The sequence below is a fragment of the Mytilus trossulus genome, chromosome 11 (genome assembly GCF_036588685.1).
Source record: "Mytilus trossulus isolate FHL-02 chromosome 11, PNRI_Mtr1.1.1.hap1, whole genome shotgun sequence".
Classification (NCBI taxonomy): Eukaryota; Metazoa; Mollusca; class Bivalvia; order Mytilida; family Mytilidae; genus Mytilus; species Mytilus trossulus.
In genome coordinates, this window is record NC_086383.1 from 42,349,144 (window position 1) to 42,370,011 (window position 20,868).

Genomic DNA, 20,868 nt, shown 5'->3' on the forward strand with positions numbered 1-20,868 from the left:
CTTTGCAGCAAAGAGGCTGAAGAGTTTCGTCAGAAACACAACATTGAACTGTACTCTACCGAGAATGAAGAAAAAACAAGTTTCTTTGAATGTTGGATGAGAACAATGAAAATTATCTTTTTTAAATACTTTTGGCTTATTCTACGCGTACTAACATCGATGTGTTGAATAATCTCGTTCATCAGTATAACACCTCCAAACATAGATCCATTAGGATGACTCCTTTTAATGACAGTTAAACTAAACACGAACACAAAGTGTACGGAACTTTTATGGTAATCTTCTTCCATTAAAACAGGGTAAATTTAAAGTAGTCGATACAGTTTGACGTACTTTTTAAGAAAAGCGTGTTTAAGGAAGCTGGCTTGTCATGTTTTGGATTTTTTGTTAGATTTACGGAATTCTCTGGTTTTACCCATTTAAATGCCTTGAAAAAATTTGCCAGGTGACCCCCATTTTTTATTTTGAAATTCTTTAACATGTTTAATGATAAGCCATCTGTAAAAATCGTACCATGGATTTTAATGAAGTCTACGTAAAAGGGTCCTTTTAAGAACCTTAACTTAAAAAAAACGAACCAAGGGTGGTTTGAAATAGATCTTTATTCAATGGAAAATGTACTTTAAGTCCTTTAATTCCTGTATTTAACAATCAGATTTGCAGTAAAAACCTTTTAGCAAGTATAGTCGTAAGCTTTGGCAGTTTGCACAAGATCATAAAGGCTACTTTCCCTATGCGAGCAATATGGTGAAGGCTTAAACATCTGGGTTATATCTTTACCAGGTGAAGAACCACCTAGGGTTTTTGATCTCACACCAGCATGTTTCAATAATTCACAGATCATCAGACTCTCTCGATCTTCCTTGTTTTGCTCTTAAGCTTCCATGGACAATGGACGTTCCAAGAGTGCATCAATGTTTTTATGGGTCAAGTTTTTAATCTTATTTACCTAAATTTTTGTTGCAGAGTGGTCTTAAACTCATCTACCTTTTTCTCAAGTTCTTTAATGGTTGTTATTAAATCTTTCTCTAGTCGTTTTATATCCGTCTCCAATAGGTTACACTGGAATTGTAATGTACCGGTATTTCTCAATTTCCATAGAATCCAAAATTGTCTGTCATGTGTTGTAGCAGATCTTGATTTCAAGAAATTTACCATTAAGTAGGGAGGGAAGGAAGTTTTATGGTCGGGTTGTTGTTTCTTTGACACATTCCCCATTTTCATTCTCAACTTTATTTGCTATTTGTCGCCCAATGGGTTACATGTTCCATAACGGTAGGATAAAAAGGTTTGGAAAGCAGGGTAACCCGCATTAACAAACTTCTCAAATATGAAAAGTTTTAACTGTTCTCTACAATTTCCCATTGAGAGTGGCTTTTTTGGAAGCAGAATGTTGTGTACACTTAACACTTATTTGAAGTTTTCGAGCCTCCAAACGGGCGCGAAATTGCAATCATCTTTCAATATCATTCATATTATTTTAACATATGATAAATGTTGTTGTTCCTTATATAACAATATGTTTTAGAGGTTTGATAAATCCAGGCATTGTTACTTCTATCACCATACGTCTCTTAGGTATTCGTTTTCAATTTGAAAATGTCCATGTGCCAGTGTTCTGATTCCATCTTTTAAAATGTAACGTGTGTCATCTTGTGTGTTAGTTTCTTAAGTCATCACGATTTCAAGGTAACTGCGAATGACGTTCATTTTTCTATGACAACTTTGGTAGGTCATAAAACACGGCTGGTAATGGTTACACGGAATATTCTGTCGATTGACCTGTTTGGTTTTTCCTTAAGCTTTCCTTGTGTTTTAACCATCTTTCATTCGATATTAAAACATCTTGCACGAAGCCCTACAAACTCAGCAATCATTTGACCACCAAACGTATCTTCAAACACATCAATCACTATTTGCTGACGTTATTTGGAATTCAACGATAGGGTGTTCGTACAATAGTTAAGTGTGTCAAACTTGTTTGAATTTGAGATACCATGTCTTTAGAAAGTCGTCAGTTTGAATTTAATAGACTAGATTATCAGTGTCGGTAAATAATAGTCGAACTTTGTTTCCGAAGGTTTCATAATGAATGTCGTACATTGAAATCTTTGAAATGTCTAAGATGCATGCTCCAAAATACACAGGCTTGTCAAATTTGAGTTCGGTTTTCTTCATGTGTACGATTGTTTTTCGGTAGTCACTTATTTTATATTCATCCGTTTGAGTATGTGTACCATGGTATTTCCAAACTTTGTTCATCAGTTTGAAAAAAATGGTTTTTTTACAGACAGGGTGCGAGTGGTAGTTATGGTTATAAGGTGAATATTCAGGTAAATGCAAATTTCAAGCCTACATGATTGTTTAAATTTTAACACATGATACACTTTTGTTAATACCAACCCATTTGAATAACTCTGTTTCAAATTTCTATCATAAAGAACATACTGTACACCTTTGTCGGATTTGAATACGGTACCAACTTATGAAACTTATTAATTTCTGTTTTCATGTGAAAACTATACATCGTTAAGCTTATCTTAAAGGTCGACTGAGTAACCAAATCCCATTCAATTATGTACCCAACCTCATCCTCCTCTTTCCACATGTCAATGACTTCAAAGTCGTCCACTAATTCAAAACCCTTGTTGGCTACGGTTCTGACATGGCCAACACATACTCATACTACTAGTTAAGTATTCCAAAAAAAGTCATTGGGAAGTGTAGCGGATCACATCATTCAGGCAGGCATCAAATTATAATAAGACGATAACTCAAGTATGCGGTATAAATATGTATCTTTTATTCCTCAAAATTACACTTAATTTTGGCTTCTTATACTCATATATTATATCAACCGATTCTCTACAATAGAATACAAATACACATAAACATACATCGTAAGTAAAAATATAACATAAAACACTAAAATCATAATACTAAACAAACAATAGGAAACACTTTCTTTCACGCTTAATGAATAACTTGTTAAAGTAAAAAGTTAATTGAAATAAATATTACTTTATAAATACTTTAACAATTCTTAATATTCTTTCTTTAAATAAATATTGTTCTTAAAAATGTACATAAATTATTTCTTACCGATTATGATCTCTCTATAAATAACGATGTGTCTCCGTAATAAAATAATTTGTAATGAATAAAAACTAGACAACGTAACGTACGTAAAAGGCTAACGTCATAAAACTTTAAAAACGGGAAATATAACAATTCATAAGAGCGCAACGTTACATGTATGCGCAAATACCCCAAATCGTATCTACAAGTATTACAAATAAAATAAATAACTTCAGTAATAATTAATGAAGTAACCCAACAATTTGGAATTACATTTCAAATCTAACAGGAAGGTTGTGGAGGGTCGCATTCACTCATGTATTTGTTGTTGGCCACCCAATGTCCATGGCTTATTTGAGCACAGTCCCCTCTCGTGTTGCTTATTCAAACAGAAGTAACATGTCTGGGTCGTGTAACAATTATGATCTAACTTTGCTGATATTTAACGCCGAATCGTAAGCTATCCCTGGTGTGTGTAATAATGAAATACATCAAGGCCCGTAAGCTTTTAAACAAATGACACTAGTTTTCAAATATATCATCCAATTACACAACGTCTCTTTTCCAGTACACATCACGGTAGTCTTGTAATGTTTGACAATTAAATCTAGTTAACACAAGTTTTGCTTGAGCATAGTCAGCCACACTAATGTGTTCATTGTTAAGTCGGTTGTAAAACTGGTCAGCAAATGGTAGTTGTATTTTCTTCTTCTTATGAGGACCCTTCATGAAATCGTAAGGGTACACACTTTGTTTATCATTCATTCATAATGCTCCTAAAACAAGACTTCAATACCTTACACTGGTTCAGCTTTAAATGGCTAGATATATAAAATAACATAAACATACACTAATCAATGAATAGAATGTCTTACCCATCAACTTTCTTAGAAAGACTAATGTTCTCTTCATCGGTATTTGGAATGCAGTTCACTTCAAAACACAGTATACCCCAATGCCTTTACGAACAAGTGGGCGTCATACATTGTTAAGTTGTGAAATATAATGGAAACATAGGTAAGTAAGTTTAAGTTACATTAATTATCTGTGCTGCATCACGATACTTACGATCAAGTGGTCGCGATCACGCACTTTGCCTTGCCCTAATTCATCATCGTACATGTGACAACGTGAACTCGCTTTAAAACATTGGGGATATTCTTCAGTCATCACCAGGTCTTTTTATCCATGTACAAGTCTGCAATGTCCTTCATCTCCTCTTCCTTACAAGCCACACATATATAACCATGTCACCCCCTGGGTACACTTTTGTTTCTTTGTATTTTGAATTTCCGCCATCATACCTGACGCGGTAGTAAAAAACCTGAAGGTGTATTTTGTTGGTAAGCATTCGTGTGAGCTTTTGACTTGTCAGGTTGTCATGTGTCTATATGTTATAAGTAACATTAAACGTCACCATAATTAACATAAGGAAATCGCATTTTACTTTTACAGTATATCTTATAAAGGTATCTTCTTCAGGTATCTTGATTTTCACTCCAGCCCTCTAATCAAAATACTAGTACTATGAATTTTCGTCTTAAATGTCTTCTCTCAAACAGTGCTTCTTACACTTTCGATAAAAATACTTTAACATTGTAGATGACACTTTGGCTCTGAACAAATGTGATAAACTTTTTTTTTATCTATCAGTAATGTTGTTTAGTTACATGTCTGCGTGGGTTCTGTCCTTTCCGATGTTCTTTGAAATTTTTCTCGGGTTCTTCATTTTTTCAATCGTTGTTGTTTATTTCAACACCATCATACCCAAACACGTTGATAGAAAAGCTAGTTCTAGTATTTAGCCTTTACAACTGGTCAATGTGTTTCAAACACATGGGGGAAACTAAACCCTTATTGTTCAACTCATTTTCACGTGTTTTTTTTATATTGGCGCACTTTGTGTGTACTTTTCTGATTCACCTCTTTATGTGTACTCTTTATAACACAGCTCACGTTAATAATGGCGTTCTTTTGTGCTAGTTTTACTGAAAGGCGAATGTAAGATTTACCCTTTAGGGTTACAATTTATACATATGAAGGTGTAATTCTACAATATGTCTTAACGGTCACCCCCTTCAATCACGCATGCAATATGCTATACTTTCATAACTTTGAACGTTAGTTAAGTGTCTTAGTTAGTTGATTCAGTAAAAATAACTTCAGTTGACCAAAAAATGGAACAACTTTCACCTGTTACGGGGTTGGTTTTTACCAACTCTACTCGAAGCATCTACTGTACCTTCGATGCCTTCTTAACTTGTGTGCTTCTGACATTTTACTAATCAAGTGTATGCAAAGCACTTCGACTTGCCTAAAAATGGTTCAATGGTCACTGTGGTAATTTTCTACCATCTTTCGCCTTCATAACAGATTCCTTTGCTATGTCTTGTTGAAGTCGTATTTCCTTAATCTAGATGTTTAAGGTATTCCACGTTTTTTTTTGCTTGTAGTATAAATTCATTTTTAGGAAACACTTCTGTACGGGTTTACACATGATGCGTTGACATCAATAAGCTTTACCAGCACTTCCTTTGGTTTTCTACTTTATCCCTTTAACCCAAAATCCTTTGCCAAGAGGGTACCCGTTTTAAGAAGTAAACTTATACTTGTCGGGCATCACTAGCCCTTATGAGACGTTGGGAATGATTTTCTGGTGAGTACCTACTCCGGAAAATATTTGTTTCCTTTATATTATTTTCATGCAAAATGTGACTAGTCTACCCAACTCAAGGTGGTTTTTGAAAAGTTCCTCTTGTACATATTCCTGCAAATATCGTAATGTTTCGAATTGTATTTTTTTAAATGATTGTGCCTTTTTGACTTGGTATTCTGGAAAGTACTCGCTGTCATACCCAATCTAATGCATCATTTTTCTAAAAACTTTGTTTATTTCTTTAACTCAACATACACTTAAATATTCTTTACAACAACAAAAAAATTCAATTGTAAATTATCTTGAAAGGGTTCTATGAAAATATGACCCTGTTTTATTAGCTAGGTATGACATCAGTTTTACTCGGATTTTTGTCATTTTAGGTATTTTTTTATATCCTGTATTGATGCAATAAACTTACAGAACTTAGTGTAAATTAACAGCAGTCAGACTGTAACGTTTAATATTAACCCTGAAGTTTAAAGTAGCATCTCAGCAAACTTAGCATATTAACAACACATTCGGTACTTCTCGGCACATTTATACGGCAATGTTCCGAAACAAACCTAGCTCATTTCAATGGTATTGACCTGGACTACTCCTTGCTTAAGTAATTTTTTGGGATCCGGGCAGGTCGGCCATCGTAAGGATTCAAAGTTGTGTTTTAACGTACTTTTCATTTCAACCACACAATCGGTACTTTTCGGCATATCCCTACGGCAAAGTTCCGAACTGGACCTACCTCATTTCAAAGATATCGTCCCATCCTATTCCCAACTTAAATATTTTTCTGGGATCGGGGCTCGTCTAGTCACCACAGAGGTTCAAAGTTGCCCATTTACGTATTTTTCATATCAACTACACATTCGGTACTCTTCGGTATATCCCTATGGCAAAGTTCCGAACCGGACCTAGCTCATTTTAAAGGTATTAACCCAAGCTATTCCCCACTTAAATATTTTTCTGGGATCCGGGCCCGTCTGGCCACCACAGAGATTCAAAGTTGCCCATCTACGTATTTTTCATATATACCACACATTCGGTACTTTTCGGCATATCCCTACGGCAAAGTTCCGAACCGGACCTTGCTCACTTCGTAGATATTGACCCAAGCTATTCCCCACTTAAATATTTTTCTGGGATCCGGGCCCGTCTGGCCACCACAGAGGTTCAAAGTTGCCCATTTACGTATTTTTCATATCAACTACACATTCGGTACTCTTCGGTATATCCCTACGGCAAAGTTCCGAACCGGACCTAGCTCATTTTAAAGGTATTAACCCAAGCTATTCCCCACTTAAATATTTTTCTGGGATCCGGGCCCGTCTGGCCACCACAGAGGTTCAAAGTTGCCCATTTACGTATTTTTCATATCAACTACACATTCGGTACTCTTCGGTACATCCCTACGGCAAAGTTCCGAACCGGACCTAGCTCATTTTAAAGGTATTAACCCAAGCTATTCCCCACTTAAATATTTTTCTGGGATCCGGGCCCGTCCGGCCACCACAGAGGTTCAAAGTTGCCCATTTACGTATTTTTCATATCAACTACACATTCGGTACTCTTCGGTATATCCCTACGGCAAAGTTCCGAACCGGACCTAGCTCATTTTAAAGGTATTAACCCAAGCTATTCCCCACTTAAATATTTTTCTGGGATCCGGGCCTGTCTGGCCACCACAGAGGTTCAAAGTTGCCCATTTACGTATTTTTCATATCAACTACACATTCGGTACTCTTCGGTATATCCCTACGGCAAAGTTCCGAACCGGACCTAGCTCATTTTAAAGGTATTAACCCAAGCTATTCCCCACTTAAATATTTTTCTGGGATCCGGGCCCGTCTGGCCACCACAGAGGTTCAAAGTTGCCCATTTACGTATTTTTCATATCAACTACACATTCGGTACTCTTCGGTATATCCCTACGGCAAAGTTCCGAACCGGACCTAGCTCATTTTAAAGGTATTAACCCAAGCTATTCCCCACTTAAATATTTTTCTGGGATCCGGGCCTGTCTGGCCACCACAGAGGTTCAAAGTTGCCCATTTACGTATTTTTCATATCAACTACACATTCGGTACTCTTCGGTATATCCCTACGGCAAAGTTCCGAACCGGACCTAGCTCATTTTAAAGGTATTAACCCAAGCTATTCCCCACTTAAATATTTTTCTGGGATCCGGGCCCGTCTGGCCACCACAGAGGTTCAAAGTTGCCCATTTACGTATTTTTCATATCAACTACACATTCGGTACTCTTCGGTATATCCCTACGGCAAAGTTCCGAACCGGACCTAGCTCATTTTAAAGGTATTAACCCAAGCTATTCCCCACTTAAATATTTTTCTGGGATCCGGGCCCGTCTGGCCACCACAGAGGTTCAAAGTTGCCCATTTACGTATTTTTCATATCAACTACACATTCGGTACTCTTCGGTATATCCCTACGGCAAAGTTCCGAACCGGACCTAGCTCATTTTAAAGGTATTAACCCAAGCTATTCCCCACTTAAATATTTTTCTGGGATCCGGGCCCGTCCGGCCACCACAGAGGTTCAAAGTTGCCCATTTACGTATTTTTCATATCAACTACACATTCGGTACTCTTCGGTATATCCCTACGGCAAAGTTCCGAACCGGACCTAGCTCATTTTAAAGGTATTAACCCAAGCTATTCCCCACTTAAATATTTTTCTGGGATCCGGGCCTGTCTGGCCACCACAGAGGTTCAAAGTTGCCCATTTACGTATTTTTCATATCAACTACACATTCGGTACTCTTCGGTATATCCCTACGGCAAAGTTCCGAACCGGACCTAGCTCATTTTAAAGGTATTAACCCAAGCTATTCCCCACTTAAATATTTTTCTGGGATCCGGGCCCGTCTGGCCACCACAGAGGTTCAAAGTTGCCCATTTACGTATTTTTCATATCAACTACACATTCGGTACTCTTCGGTATATCCCTACGGCAAAGTTCCGAACCGGACCTAGCTCATTTTAAAGGTATTAACCCAAGCTATTCCCCACTTAAATATTTTTCTGGGATCCGGGCCTGTCTGGCCACCACAGAGGTTCAAAGTTGCCCATTTACGTATTTTTCATATCAACTACACATTCGGTACTCTTCGGTATATCCCTACGGCAAAGTTCCGAACCGGACCTAGCTCATTTTAAAGGTATTAACCCAAGCTATTCCCCACTTAAATATTTTTCTGGGATCCGGGCCCGTCTGGCCACCACAGAGGTTCAAAGTTGCCCATTTACGTATTTTTCATATCAACTACACATTCGGTACTCTTCGGTATATCCCTACGGCAAAGTTCCGAACCGGACCTAGCTCATTTTAAAGGTATTAACCCAAGCTATTCCCCACTTAAATATTTTTCTGGGATCCGGGCCCGTCTGGCCACCACAGAGGTTCAAAGTTGCCCATTTACGTATTTTTCATATCAACTACACATTCGGTACTCTTCGGTATATCCCTACGGCAAAGTTCCGAACCGGACCTAGCTCATTTTAAAGGTATTAACCCAAGCTATTCCCCACTTAAATATTTTTCTGGGATCCGGGCCCGTCCGGCCACCACAGAGGTTCAAAGTTGCCCATTTACGTATTTTTCATATCAACTACACATTCGGTACTCTTCGGTATATCCCTACGGCAAAGTTCCGAACCGGACCTAGCTCATTTTAAAGGTATTAACCCAAGCTATTCCCCACTTAAATATTTTTCTGGGATCCGGGCCTGTCTGGCCACCACAGAGGTTCAAAGTTGCCCATTTACGTATTTTTCATATCAACTACACATTCGGTACTCTTCGGTATATCCCTACGGCAAAGTTCCGAACCGGACCTAGCTCATTTTAAAGGTATTAACCCAAGCTATTCCCCACTTAAATATTTTTCTGGGATCCGGGCCCGTCTGGCCACCACAGAGGTTCAAAGTTGCCCATTTACGTATTTTTCATATCAACTACACATTCGGTACTCTTCGGTATATCCCTACGGCAAAGTTCCGAACCGGACCTAGCTCATTTTAAAGGTATTAACCCAAGCTATTCCCCACTTAAATATTTTTCTGGGATCCGGGCCTGTCTGGCCACCACAGAGGTTCAAAGTTGCCCATTTACGTATTTTTCATATCAACTACACATTCGGTACTCTTCGGTATATCCCTACGGCAAAGTTCCGAACCGGACCTAGCTCATTTTAAAGGTATTAACCCAAGCTATTCCCCACTTAAATATTTTTCTGGGATCCGGGCCCGTCTGGCCACCACAGAGGTTCAAAGTTGCCCATTTACGTATTTTTCATATCAACTACACATTCGGTACTCTTCGGTATATCCCTACGGCAAAGTTCCGAACCGGACCTAGCTCATTTTAAAGGTATTAACCCAAGCTATTCCCCACTTAAATATTTTTCTGGGATCCGGGCCCGTCTGGCCACCACAGAGGTTCAAAGTTGCCCATTTACGTATTTTTCATATCAACTACACATTCGGTACTCTTCGGTATATCCCTACGGCAAAGTTCCGAACCGGACCTAGCTCATTTTAAAGGTATTAACCCAAGCTATTCCCCACTTAAATATTTTTCTGGGATCCGGGCCCGTCCGGCCACCACAGAGGTTCAAAGTTGCCCATTTACGTATTTTTCATATCAACTACACATTCGGTACTCTTCGGTATATCCCTACGGCAAAGTTCCGAACCGGACCTAGCTCATTTTAAAGGTATTAACCCAAGCTATTCCCCACTTAAATATTTTTCTGGGATCCGGGCCTGTCTGGCCACCACAGAGGTTCAAAGTTGCCCATTTACGTATTTTTCATATCAACTACACATTCGGTACTCTTCGGTATATCCCTACGGCAAAGTTCCGAACCGGACCTAGCTCATTTTAAAGGTATTAACCCAAGCTATTCCCCACTTAAATATTTTTCTGGGATCCGGGCCCGTCTGGCCACCACAGAGGTTCAAAGTTGCCCATTTACGTATTTTTCATATCAACTACACATTCGGTACTCTTCGGTATATCCCTACGGCAAAGTTCCGAACCGGACCTAGCTCATTTTAAAGGTATTAACCCAAGCTATTCCCCACTTAAATATTTTTCTGGGATCCGGGCCTGTCTGGCCACCACAGAGGTTCAAAGTTGCCCATTTACGTATTTTTCATATCAACTACACATTCGGTACTCTTCGGTATATCCCTACGGCAAAGTTCCGAACCGGACCTAGCTCATTTTAAAGGTATTAACCCAAGCTATTCCCCACTTAAATATTTTTCTGGGATCCGGGCCCGTCTGGCCACCACAGAGGTTCAAAGTTGCCCATTTACGTATTTTTCATATCAACTACACATTCGGTACTCTTCGGTATATCCCTACGGCAAAGTTCCGAACCGGACCTAGCTCATTTTAAAGGTATTAACCCAAGCTATTCCCCACTTAAATATTTTTCTGGGATCCGGGCCCGTCTGGCCACCACAGAGGTTCAAAGTTGCCCATTTATGTATTTTCAATACCCATAATCCAAGATTCTCATAGTCACGTTAATCTCTACACCCAATTTTATATACTACAGAGTCTATAATATCGTTGCATTTTGTGTATTAAAACACAAGGGGTATAACTGTCACCTGAGCAGTCTCCCGTAGGTTTTCACAGTATATTTATTCTATTTTTGGCTTTCCATAGATATTTCTTTTTATATTTTGGAATGTTTTTAGAGTTGCCGGCTTTAGTTTTAGTTTTATATATTATATGTTGAATTAAATCTTTGTTGAATCTCTCGTTTTATTGATAAAAATCTTTATTACATAAAGACAAATATGCAACTTATATAAGGGTTTATATTCGAGGACAACGAGAATTTACGACAGCTTGAAGGGGTCATAAAACTATTTGCGACGTAATTTTTCACTCCTGTTAACTATGAAATCATACTTTTGATTTTCAACTAAATTTGATGTTGAACCGACTGCTAGCAACCGGTTGTATATTGAATATCGAATATCTAATAACAAACCGGCAGCTAACTTCACATACATATTCAAAACGTAATTAAATGCTTTTAGAAGCAGTACAAGCCGCGAAATTGTCGAATTCCGCTGTTAAACTTTATTTAACTAAGATTTAGCAATTTTTGGAACGTTTGAGTCTCATGCGGTTTTTGGGTTTTTAGACATATCGTCAAAATTGGCTGCTGGAAAAAAGTGGCTGCTAACTTGATTGGCCGATAAAAGTGGCTGCCAGCTTGAGTCTGGTTAATTTTACCCACTTTCCTTTTGTTTAAAGCAATTCATTATCTTCTGAAATTCGATATGTGGTTTGCATTTTTGTCGAGTCCGTGACATTTTCATATGTCGCAAAGGCTAGACATAGCGATCATAAATTTCGTCGGCAGCGTCACTTTTATGGTTCAGTGTGTGGTTAACTTTATTTTTTTAATATCAATAACTTTGTGAAACTTTCGTATGGAATGTTTGTCTTCCATCCTTTTATCATAACATTATACTTATAGACATACTTATTTCTACGCAAGTTAACATAATAAACCTCAATAGATTGTCGTGAAAGTAAGACAGAAGTCGATATTCCAGAACAAGAAAAATATCTGAAGAAAATATTTTATTTTTTTATAATCATGTAAAAGACTGATAAATTCATTCATTTTTTTAGGTAAGCAATCAAAGGCGAGAACCAGGGTTCCACAGAACCTTCACGCATTTTAATACTGCGTCTGATCATCTCCGAACATTAATTATTTCATGTTCAATAACGATATTTACCCCATTGCTCCTTTTAAACATAAAGTAAGGGAGCTACCATTTGATTTTTATGGGGGGGGGGGGGGGGGCTAGGATGAAAAATTTTGTCCTGCTTTTTTTTTAGTTGTAATCTCTGTCCTGCCTTTTTATTTTTTACTCTATTCGATCCTGCCTTTTTTTTTACTAGTTTATCCTGACTTTTTTTACCCAAATTGTCATCCTGCCTTTTTTTTTAGCCAAGATGCTCATCCTGCTTTTTTTTTACTCAAAACTCCTGTCCTGCCTATTTTTTTCAAATTTCATCCTAGCCCCCCCCCTAAAAATCAAATGGTAGTTCCCTAACTAGTTACATGTAGGACATTTTCTGTAAAACTAATGACCATAAGATTCCAATTTAACACAATGAATAAACTAATCATAAAAAATAAACCATTTAGATTCTTTTTAAAGTATGTTTTATTGATGAGAATTTTTAATAAAGGGAATGGTATCTCATTCTCGATAACCTATTAGCTTACGGGGACTTCGAACCAACTACCAGCAGGTGCAATGACCTGAACCCTCAGACCCCTCGCCGAGGTTTTGGCTTACACGTAAAAATTACCTAGCTATGCCACTGCCGAATAGAGAAATTGAGTACCCCCGACCAGACCCTCTTATGTAAACGGCAAACGTACCCCAGATTACAGCCCAGTTAGACCACGTGGTATAAGATCCAGTCCATATTTGTGCTGTCTCGTTTTCAAAACTTGTCATGGTATCTGTATGGTTAGCTTCCAGAATACTGCTCTGGTTAAAGCAGTAATCTTTAGCATCTGTCCATGATAATTCTGTATTGTAATATGTTCTTACTATAACGGTCTCTAACGCAACTAAAAAGAAAAGAAGGTAAACGAAAATTAAAAAATTTCAATGTGTTTATAGGTTTTCGTTTGAATTAGTTCATTACGTGATTTAAAAAAAGGTTCTAAATGTCGGTCAATATTCTTGGTACGGCTTTCTGTAGAAGGAAAAAAACCAACTTGTAATTGTATAATTTTAATCAATTATAAACAATTACAAAATTTGTTTCTTCTACAGAAAGCCGTACCAAGTCAAGTATATTGACCGACTTCATCCGCACATTAAGAACATTTTTAGAATCACGGAATGAACTAGTCAGAGAAACCCTAGATCACTTTCCTCAGGAAATTCTACAAGTTATTTTGGTTCATTTAAATTCGAGTATCATTACCATTCACTGAATAATTGATTGATTGGTGTTTTATGGCACTATTGTGCTATTTCGTGGCTGTTAATTTCTATCGGCGGGCATAAGACACATAATTTACAAAATTCGTAAAAAAGGTATTAAAATATAAACTAATTTAAAAGATGTCTTACCTTGATGGCTGTTCAATAACATGAAAATAAACAATACTGTCATAGGAACCATGATTCTATGTCCGAATTATCTACCTTAATATAAGCTGAAAAATCAAAATAACCAAATATCTATCTTTAATATACTTAACTAAAACATACTAATATAACGAAAAGACATTAACATCGGCATATAAAGTTATTCTTTAATTGATTGACACCAATTTTAGCACTAGTGTATTAATTCTAGTTGTTCTTCTTGGAAATTCTTATTATAGTAAATAAGAGTCAAGATATTAGATCACGAATAGATATATTTTGTGCGACTTCAACATAAAATGCGATGACAAAAAAAAAATATGTTTTAAAACTAATAATGAATACTATAAGTTTTTGTCATGAAGAATATAGGCTTTTGTGAGCACAAATACATGAAATAGATCATCAATCATAAATTATAATTACATTACATTTATTTCATAAGTTTCGTGGTTTTGATTGGCCTAGACGGATTGCTAGGCCAATCAAAGAAGATTTGTTTTATTTCCTAATGAAATATAACATATACATATGTATGACTACACGTGCTTTTTTGTGACAATGAACGAGCAATGCAAACAACACCCGAAAAGGTGGATGTTAGTCGTTATTACTCGTGTGAACATTAAGTGTCTTATAAAGCACTTTCGCGCTTCATTCAAAATGTGTTCTGTCAACGCCTTTAGACACCATCAAAAAGAATCATGCATTTTTTTGGCACTTGCTTGTTTTATGAACAAATTTCATCACCAAGTTGTAAATATTTAGACAAGTACAAATTGTTAAAGCATTTTAAAACTAAGTCTTATGTACTAAATGTATATAAGGAACGTTTTATTGTCTCATCATAGAGAATTCCAACATCACTTTGAATTCGCAGAAAATATTATGCTTCAAAATACTTACATGTATTCAATCCATATTTTTTATACATCTAAAACAAAAGTACACATATACTTACAGTTATTGTTTTTGATGCGGATATACTATTATACATATAGTTTATTAAAGTATGTATTATTTTCAAATAGAGTGTTTATAATCCTTAGAGATCCTGTCAGTGTATATATTTGTAGTGTGTTGTTAATTGTGCATGTAACAGATTAATGATACCAGGATACTGCAGGACAGAAAGTAAGGGGAAATAACTCGGACGGTTAAGTTGCTTTATTATAGTTAAAATAAAGAATGGGAATCGGGAATGATTATGTCAAAGACACAACAACTCTGCCAAAGAGCAGATCTAGACAACAGCCGAAGGCCACCAACGCCAGGGACTACAACGCAGCGAGAAAATCCCGCAATTGAAAGTCGTCCTCAGTTGCATTCCATGAAAAGTCGCCGCCAAACAATGAAAAATGAACAGAATGTTCTAAGAGAGAAAAAAATAAATAATTTGCAAATAAGGAGTTGTGGTATAATTGCCAATTATCCACCAAATATCAAAATGAAGTTGATTTAAACAATTATAAGAAACCGAACGGCCTTCAACAATGAGACAGACTTGGCCTATGCCGTAGACTTAATTAGCTATAAAAGGTACCGACATTATAAAATATGAGACAATTCAATGAAAATCTATAACAGACTTATTTATAACAAAATAATGTGAAAACAAATAAGACAGACATGAACCAACGACAGCCACAGAACTACAGGCTGCTGACTTTGGACAGGCATATACAGAATGTGGCGGGTTAAACATGTTTGTAAGCGCTCAATCCTCCCCCTAACATGGAACAGTGGTGTAACAATACAACATAAGAACAAACAATAAAAACTAATTAAAAAAAGTTTAACTCATCAGATGGGTACAAATAGAATACAAAAAGTGGAGGTGGACGGGTACTTATTCATCCCTAAACCAAAAAGTAACTTAGTACAGATCTGAGAGAACTCTTCTGATAACAGTACGGTGAATTCAGTGCACAAGATGCGCATATCACCAATTCGTGTCGCATCGGTGATACTCATAGCCATAATTTTTGAAAGTAAAAATTAGATACATACGTTAAGAGGAACTGAAAACAAAAAGGACCAAATGAAGATTCTTTTTTAATTTTAGTTTTTTGTGTATAATTCGGAGTTTAGTATGACGTCCATTTTCACTGTAGTAGTCTGACGTCGCGTACGGTGTTGGTGTTAGTTTTGGTAACGTTAGTTTGACGTTATTTTTCATGCATTGTATAAATAACGTCGTACGTTTTTTCATTTCGTACAGCTCAATCATACAGCATAATTTATATGAGCGGTTTGCTTGACTTGCTACGTATAGAACCGAAATGCAAAAGCGGCACATATTTTTTTAAGTACAGTTAAATTAAGACGGAAAAATAATATTCATTTGAATAAGTATCCCCTTGGAGCAAAGATATTTTCTCTTTCTTTTGATTGTAACAGGATATTTATAATTAATCCGTTTCCACTTTGAGGGTGCGAGTGCTTCCTTGTAGCCTTAGCCTGCTCTTTTTAAAATCTAAAAGGGTGACTTTTATGTGCAAGAGATATTGCTCTCTCTTAACACGGTTCAGTCATTTATCACCCCCTTCAGACGGACTATCATGGTTTAACAAGACCATCATACACGTAAATGTTGTCAAGGGCTTATTCTTTTATCCGCTTTTGATAATTTCCGAATAAAGATTTTATAAGTTGAATCGTTTGTTTCGTCGCCTGTATTAAATGTCAAAAGAATCAACAGTTAAAAGCAAATTCAAAATTAACCACAATAAAATTAATTTAATCAAATTTGCCAATTTCATAAACAAAAGGAAATTTAATCTCAACTATGAACAAGAAAACAGATGGGCGCAGATAATTTTAGCGAAAAACTACTAGGGGACATTTAAGCGCAGACATTAGAGCCCATTTTAGCGCTGGATTAATCCGTTCAGCTGTATTTTCGAAAGCCCATTTTTAATAGCAAAAACTTTCCTAGTTGAATAATACTAAAACCACGAGCATTAATTTATGCTGGCTTAATATCAAAGTTGTATGTATATTTATATGTTCACTTTGGTTCATCATTGAAATAAAAGTAATTCTATAGTTGTCACTCAGCTATTTACGGTTTTCTTGATACTATCATCAAATTGCAAACAACAACATATATAAAAATACAATGTATAGGTGAATGTGCACAACAATCTATTATAGCTGACTATGCAGTAATGGCTTTGCTCATTGGTGAAGGCCGTACGGTGACCTATAGTTGTTAATGTCTTTGTAATTTTGGTCTTTTGTGGATAGTTGTCTCATTGGCAATCATACCACATCTTCTTTTTTATATAGACAAGATAAAGAGAAAAATCAGTTCCTACTGCAACTTTATGAACAGTATTGTGTGAGGAAATAAATTTTGTACAGGGGATATACACAGAGCCCATTACGTACGTTCTCTGGAATATAAATTCCAGGCTAGAACGGACTTTTAAAATTGATATATCAGATCCCTTTTGCACCGATTGTGCATGGGTTTTCTCTTCTAGATCTCGCGCATGGGTCTTTGTTTTTAATAAAAAGTGTGCAAACAAAATAAATATTGAAACAAATATAAAGGAAGGATGAACTTAATGATGAGTTATTAATCCTTGCATGTGCCCGTCGAAATTGATATAGAAGCATGCCAGCATTTGTTTATCCTTGCATGTTCCGATGTCCCTAGAAACACACTATCCATTCTTTCTGATTTGAAAATGTGCAATATAAATTGATCCTTTTTCTATTATAATCGTTCGTTCTGAAGACACCAGGTCCCATGTACTGAATACAAATAACGTTCAAACTAGTCCCGCAAACTGCCTCAAATAATAGATAAAAGGGGAGGAAGAGGGTTTCAGAAACATTTAACCTGTTAAGAAAGTTTTGAATAAACATTCAATGACATATTTGTCGCTGGACGTCAGATAAACAATGAATCAATACACAAACAAATGCGCAAATTTGGGTTACGCAATGTTTCAATCAATCTCATTATTATAATTAAATCATACTATTGGCAGAGAAATTCACATCAAATTGACTATTAGTTATCTCTAATTGATATTAAATTGTTATATCAAATTGATACTCTGTTATATCAAATTGACAATGTGATAAATTTTTATATCAAATTCATAATTCGTTATATCAAATTGGAAAAAGTTAATAAGCATGACACGTATAGGCTTCCGCAATTTTCGACGTTAGGCACTACATGTCAAGTTTTACAGAACGTAACGTCAAAACAAGTAAAAAAGCATGGTGTGACATTATGACTAGACAAAAGTACTCGCTGACTGTGTCGTTAATACTTCCGACATGTGATCGAAAATGGGTTCAAAAAAATCCATGAACAATAGGTTTTAATGTTATATAGTATTTTTTGTGCTATTATTATTTCAAATTTTCCTTCCTCCAAAACTGTATAATATGACTTATCATACTTGTAACAAAAATGTAAAAAACGGCGTTTTGTGACATTTTGACTAGACAAAAACAAAAAGATCGCGTTTATTTGTTTTTCAATATTTTCTCTTAAAACTTCGACACAATTTTTTTTTATACACTTAAAAAAAAAGTTTTCTCGTTTGAAAAAAAAATCATATCGTAGAAAAGACTGCAACTGCCTTTTACTTTTCATAAGACACTTAACAAATACGCCAAAACGTCAGAAAACGGCGAGTGTGACATTTCAACGGATTTAATAAAATGAAGAATTTAGGACATAATTTAAACAGTACTTACTAATTGAAGACATAGCAAGTAGTATATGTATTGTATAATTTTGACACAGGAAGGATGGATATGTAAATTGTGGTTTGGATCTGCAGCTTTCGTTCGAATTTTGAAGAACTCCAAAAAATATGCGAGATTTGGATTTTGTGACAGAAATACAAATTTAAAAAAATCATTAATTCTTCCACGATCTTTTGAAATGTTGTGACAAAAAATTTTATTTTTTTTTCCTTATTATATACGGAATAAAAAGATATATCATTTTCGGGATAATTTATTTGAGTTACCTTTTAAAATCACTCTTATCTTCACCCCTATCCATATTTTTTTTCGATTTTCGGCTTGACCACAAAACAAAGTGAACTTTTCGTCCTGGTCAGACGCGGCCAGTTAACGATGACGTCATAAATAAAACATACACCATTAACACCAAAGACTACTCTTTCTAGGAGTACAATTTTTTTTAATGAGTTCAAAAAATTACAAGAATAACTTCAAAGCAACGTTGATCATATGTCGCGATGTTACTTGTCTACACGCTCAAAAGCAGTGTTATTAGGGATCATCCGAGTAACAAAATGAATAAAGGTATTGATTTGAAGGCATATTCCATTTCTACTTTTAATTACGCACATTTTGATATATACATTTATATAGTTATCAATTCCGAAACTTCTAACAAATGCAATAAAGGCGAACTGGAAAGCAAAACCCGTATTATCACCAACATCGTACGCGACGTCTATACATATTTTTTAGGGGCCAGCTGAAGCACACCTACGGGTGCGGGAATTCTCGCTACATTAAAGATCCATTGGTGGCCTTGGGCTGTTGTCTGCTCTATGTCCGCTTTGACACATTCACCATTTCCTTTCTCAATTTTATTTGTTGAAATTTCAAAGACCATAAGTATAACCTTTTCTGAATGTTTGGGTGTTTATACTTTTCGTTAATACAAACAGAAACCTACCAAGCACTCTTGGGCTGTTTGATTTTGTTCCGAATTGGCAAGTTTCGTCTTGTGTTGACATAAAATAGCATTGTCAGTTTCAGAGTTCCTCTTTAATCATTTTTTTCTCCACTTAGTTTGATGTAGGCCCTATACATCCTAAAAATTAACATTAACCGTATCATTTTTTTCTGCAACAGATTTGTTTTATAATAATTGCCCCTATCATACATGTAGCATGAGAGAAGCATCTACGTTTATATGGGTTACGTTTTGCTCATTGTTGAGCACTCTATGTTGTATTTTGTATACGGTATTCTGTGGTTTGTATTTTGGTCATGTATCCTTTTTTTGCCATTATATAATTAAGAAGATGTGGTATGATTGCCAATGAGACAACTATCCACAAAGGACCAAAATGACACAAACATTAACAACTATACATCAACGTACGGCCTTCAACAATGAACAAAGCTCATACCGCATAATATGTATTATGTTTGTTATTTCCGTAATCTTATTAGTTTGATCATCTCTTTGGTTTATTTCGTCTCAGCTTAACTATCTTGTTTTGTGCATAATTTGTGTTGCATACTATGTATTATTATTTCATTCTTTGTACGAATGTGTATACAGTGGTTTTAAAGAATAAAATTGTCTTGTCTTGTCTTGTTTAAATATCTTTTTAGCAATACCCTAGGCCAAATTATTTGATAATCTAAACAAATTGTTGAAGAGCCGACGAGACATCAAGGACCAACATAACTTACTACGAAAAAGTATCAAAGGTAAGCACGAATGAGACAAATAACTTTATTCAACTGAAGAGACATGAGACAGTAAAATAACAAAAATACTCCAGACCAAGTAAAATTGATTTGATACAGGTTTTTCTCTAATTTTTGTGCTATTTTCACATTTCCTGACCGGTGTGAGAAAAATAGTTCTCCTCACTAGTGAAAATCTGTTCTCGGCAAATGATTAGTCGAAATTTGATTGTGACGTCAAAATGTTTTGTTTTCTTCTCAATTTTCCTATTGTAACGTCATGAAAAAAGGCGACCTTGCCTGATGACATCGCATATAAAGAGCACAATTTTCTGAAAATCTTTGAAAAAGAACGCTAAAAAGCATTAGAGAAACAGATTCCAACACTATAACTCGTGTATTACGATATTTCTCCACTCTCGACAGTTAAATTTTATTATTTAAAGGGCTCGGCAAGCCTCGCGCTTTAAATAATAAAATTTAACTGTCTCGAGTGGAGAAATATCGTAATACACTTGTTGCAGTGTAAG

The 20,868-nt window shown here is 35.9% G+C and overlaps 1 protein-coding gene across 2 annotated transcripts in view; it reads right to left on the bottom strand.

The window, feature by feature from the left end:
• The window catches only part of LOC134690370 (uncharacterized), a 36,939-nt gene extending 22,035 nt beyond the window's left edge, over positions 1-14,904 (bottom strand). Inside the window, exons 1-3 of one of the 2 annotated variants that reach the window (XM_063550343.1) lie at positions 14,868-14,904; positions 13,889-13,974; positions 13,183-13,377 (exon numbers count right to left, since the gene is read on the bottom strand). In XM_063550343.1, the coding sequence (XP_063406413.1) occupies positions 13,183-13,377; positions 13,889-13,940 (247 nt within the window). In that variant the 5' untranslated portion in view covers positions 13,941-13,974; positions 14,868-14,904. Of the gene's footprint in view, positions 1-13,182; positions 13,378-13,888; positions 13,975-14,812 lie in introns of both variants that reach the window. The other variant, XM_063550342.1, reaches the window with a different exon arrangement.
• Between the last annotated feature and the right edge of the window lie 5,964 nt (positions 14,905-20,868).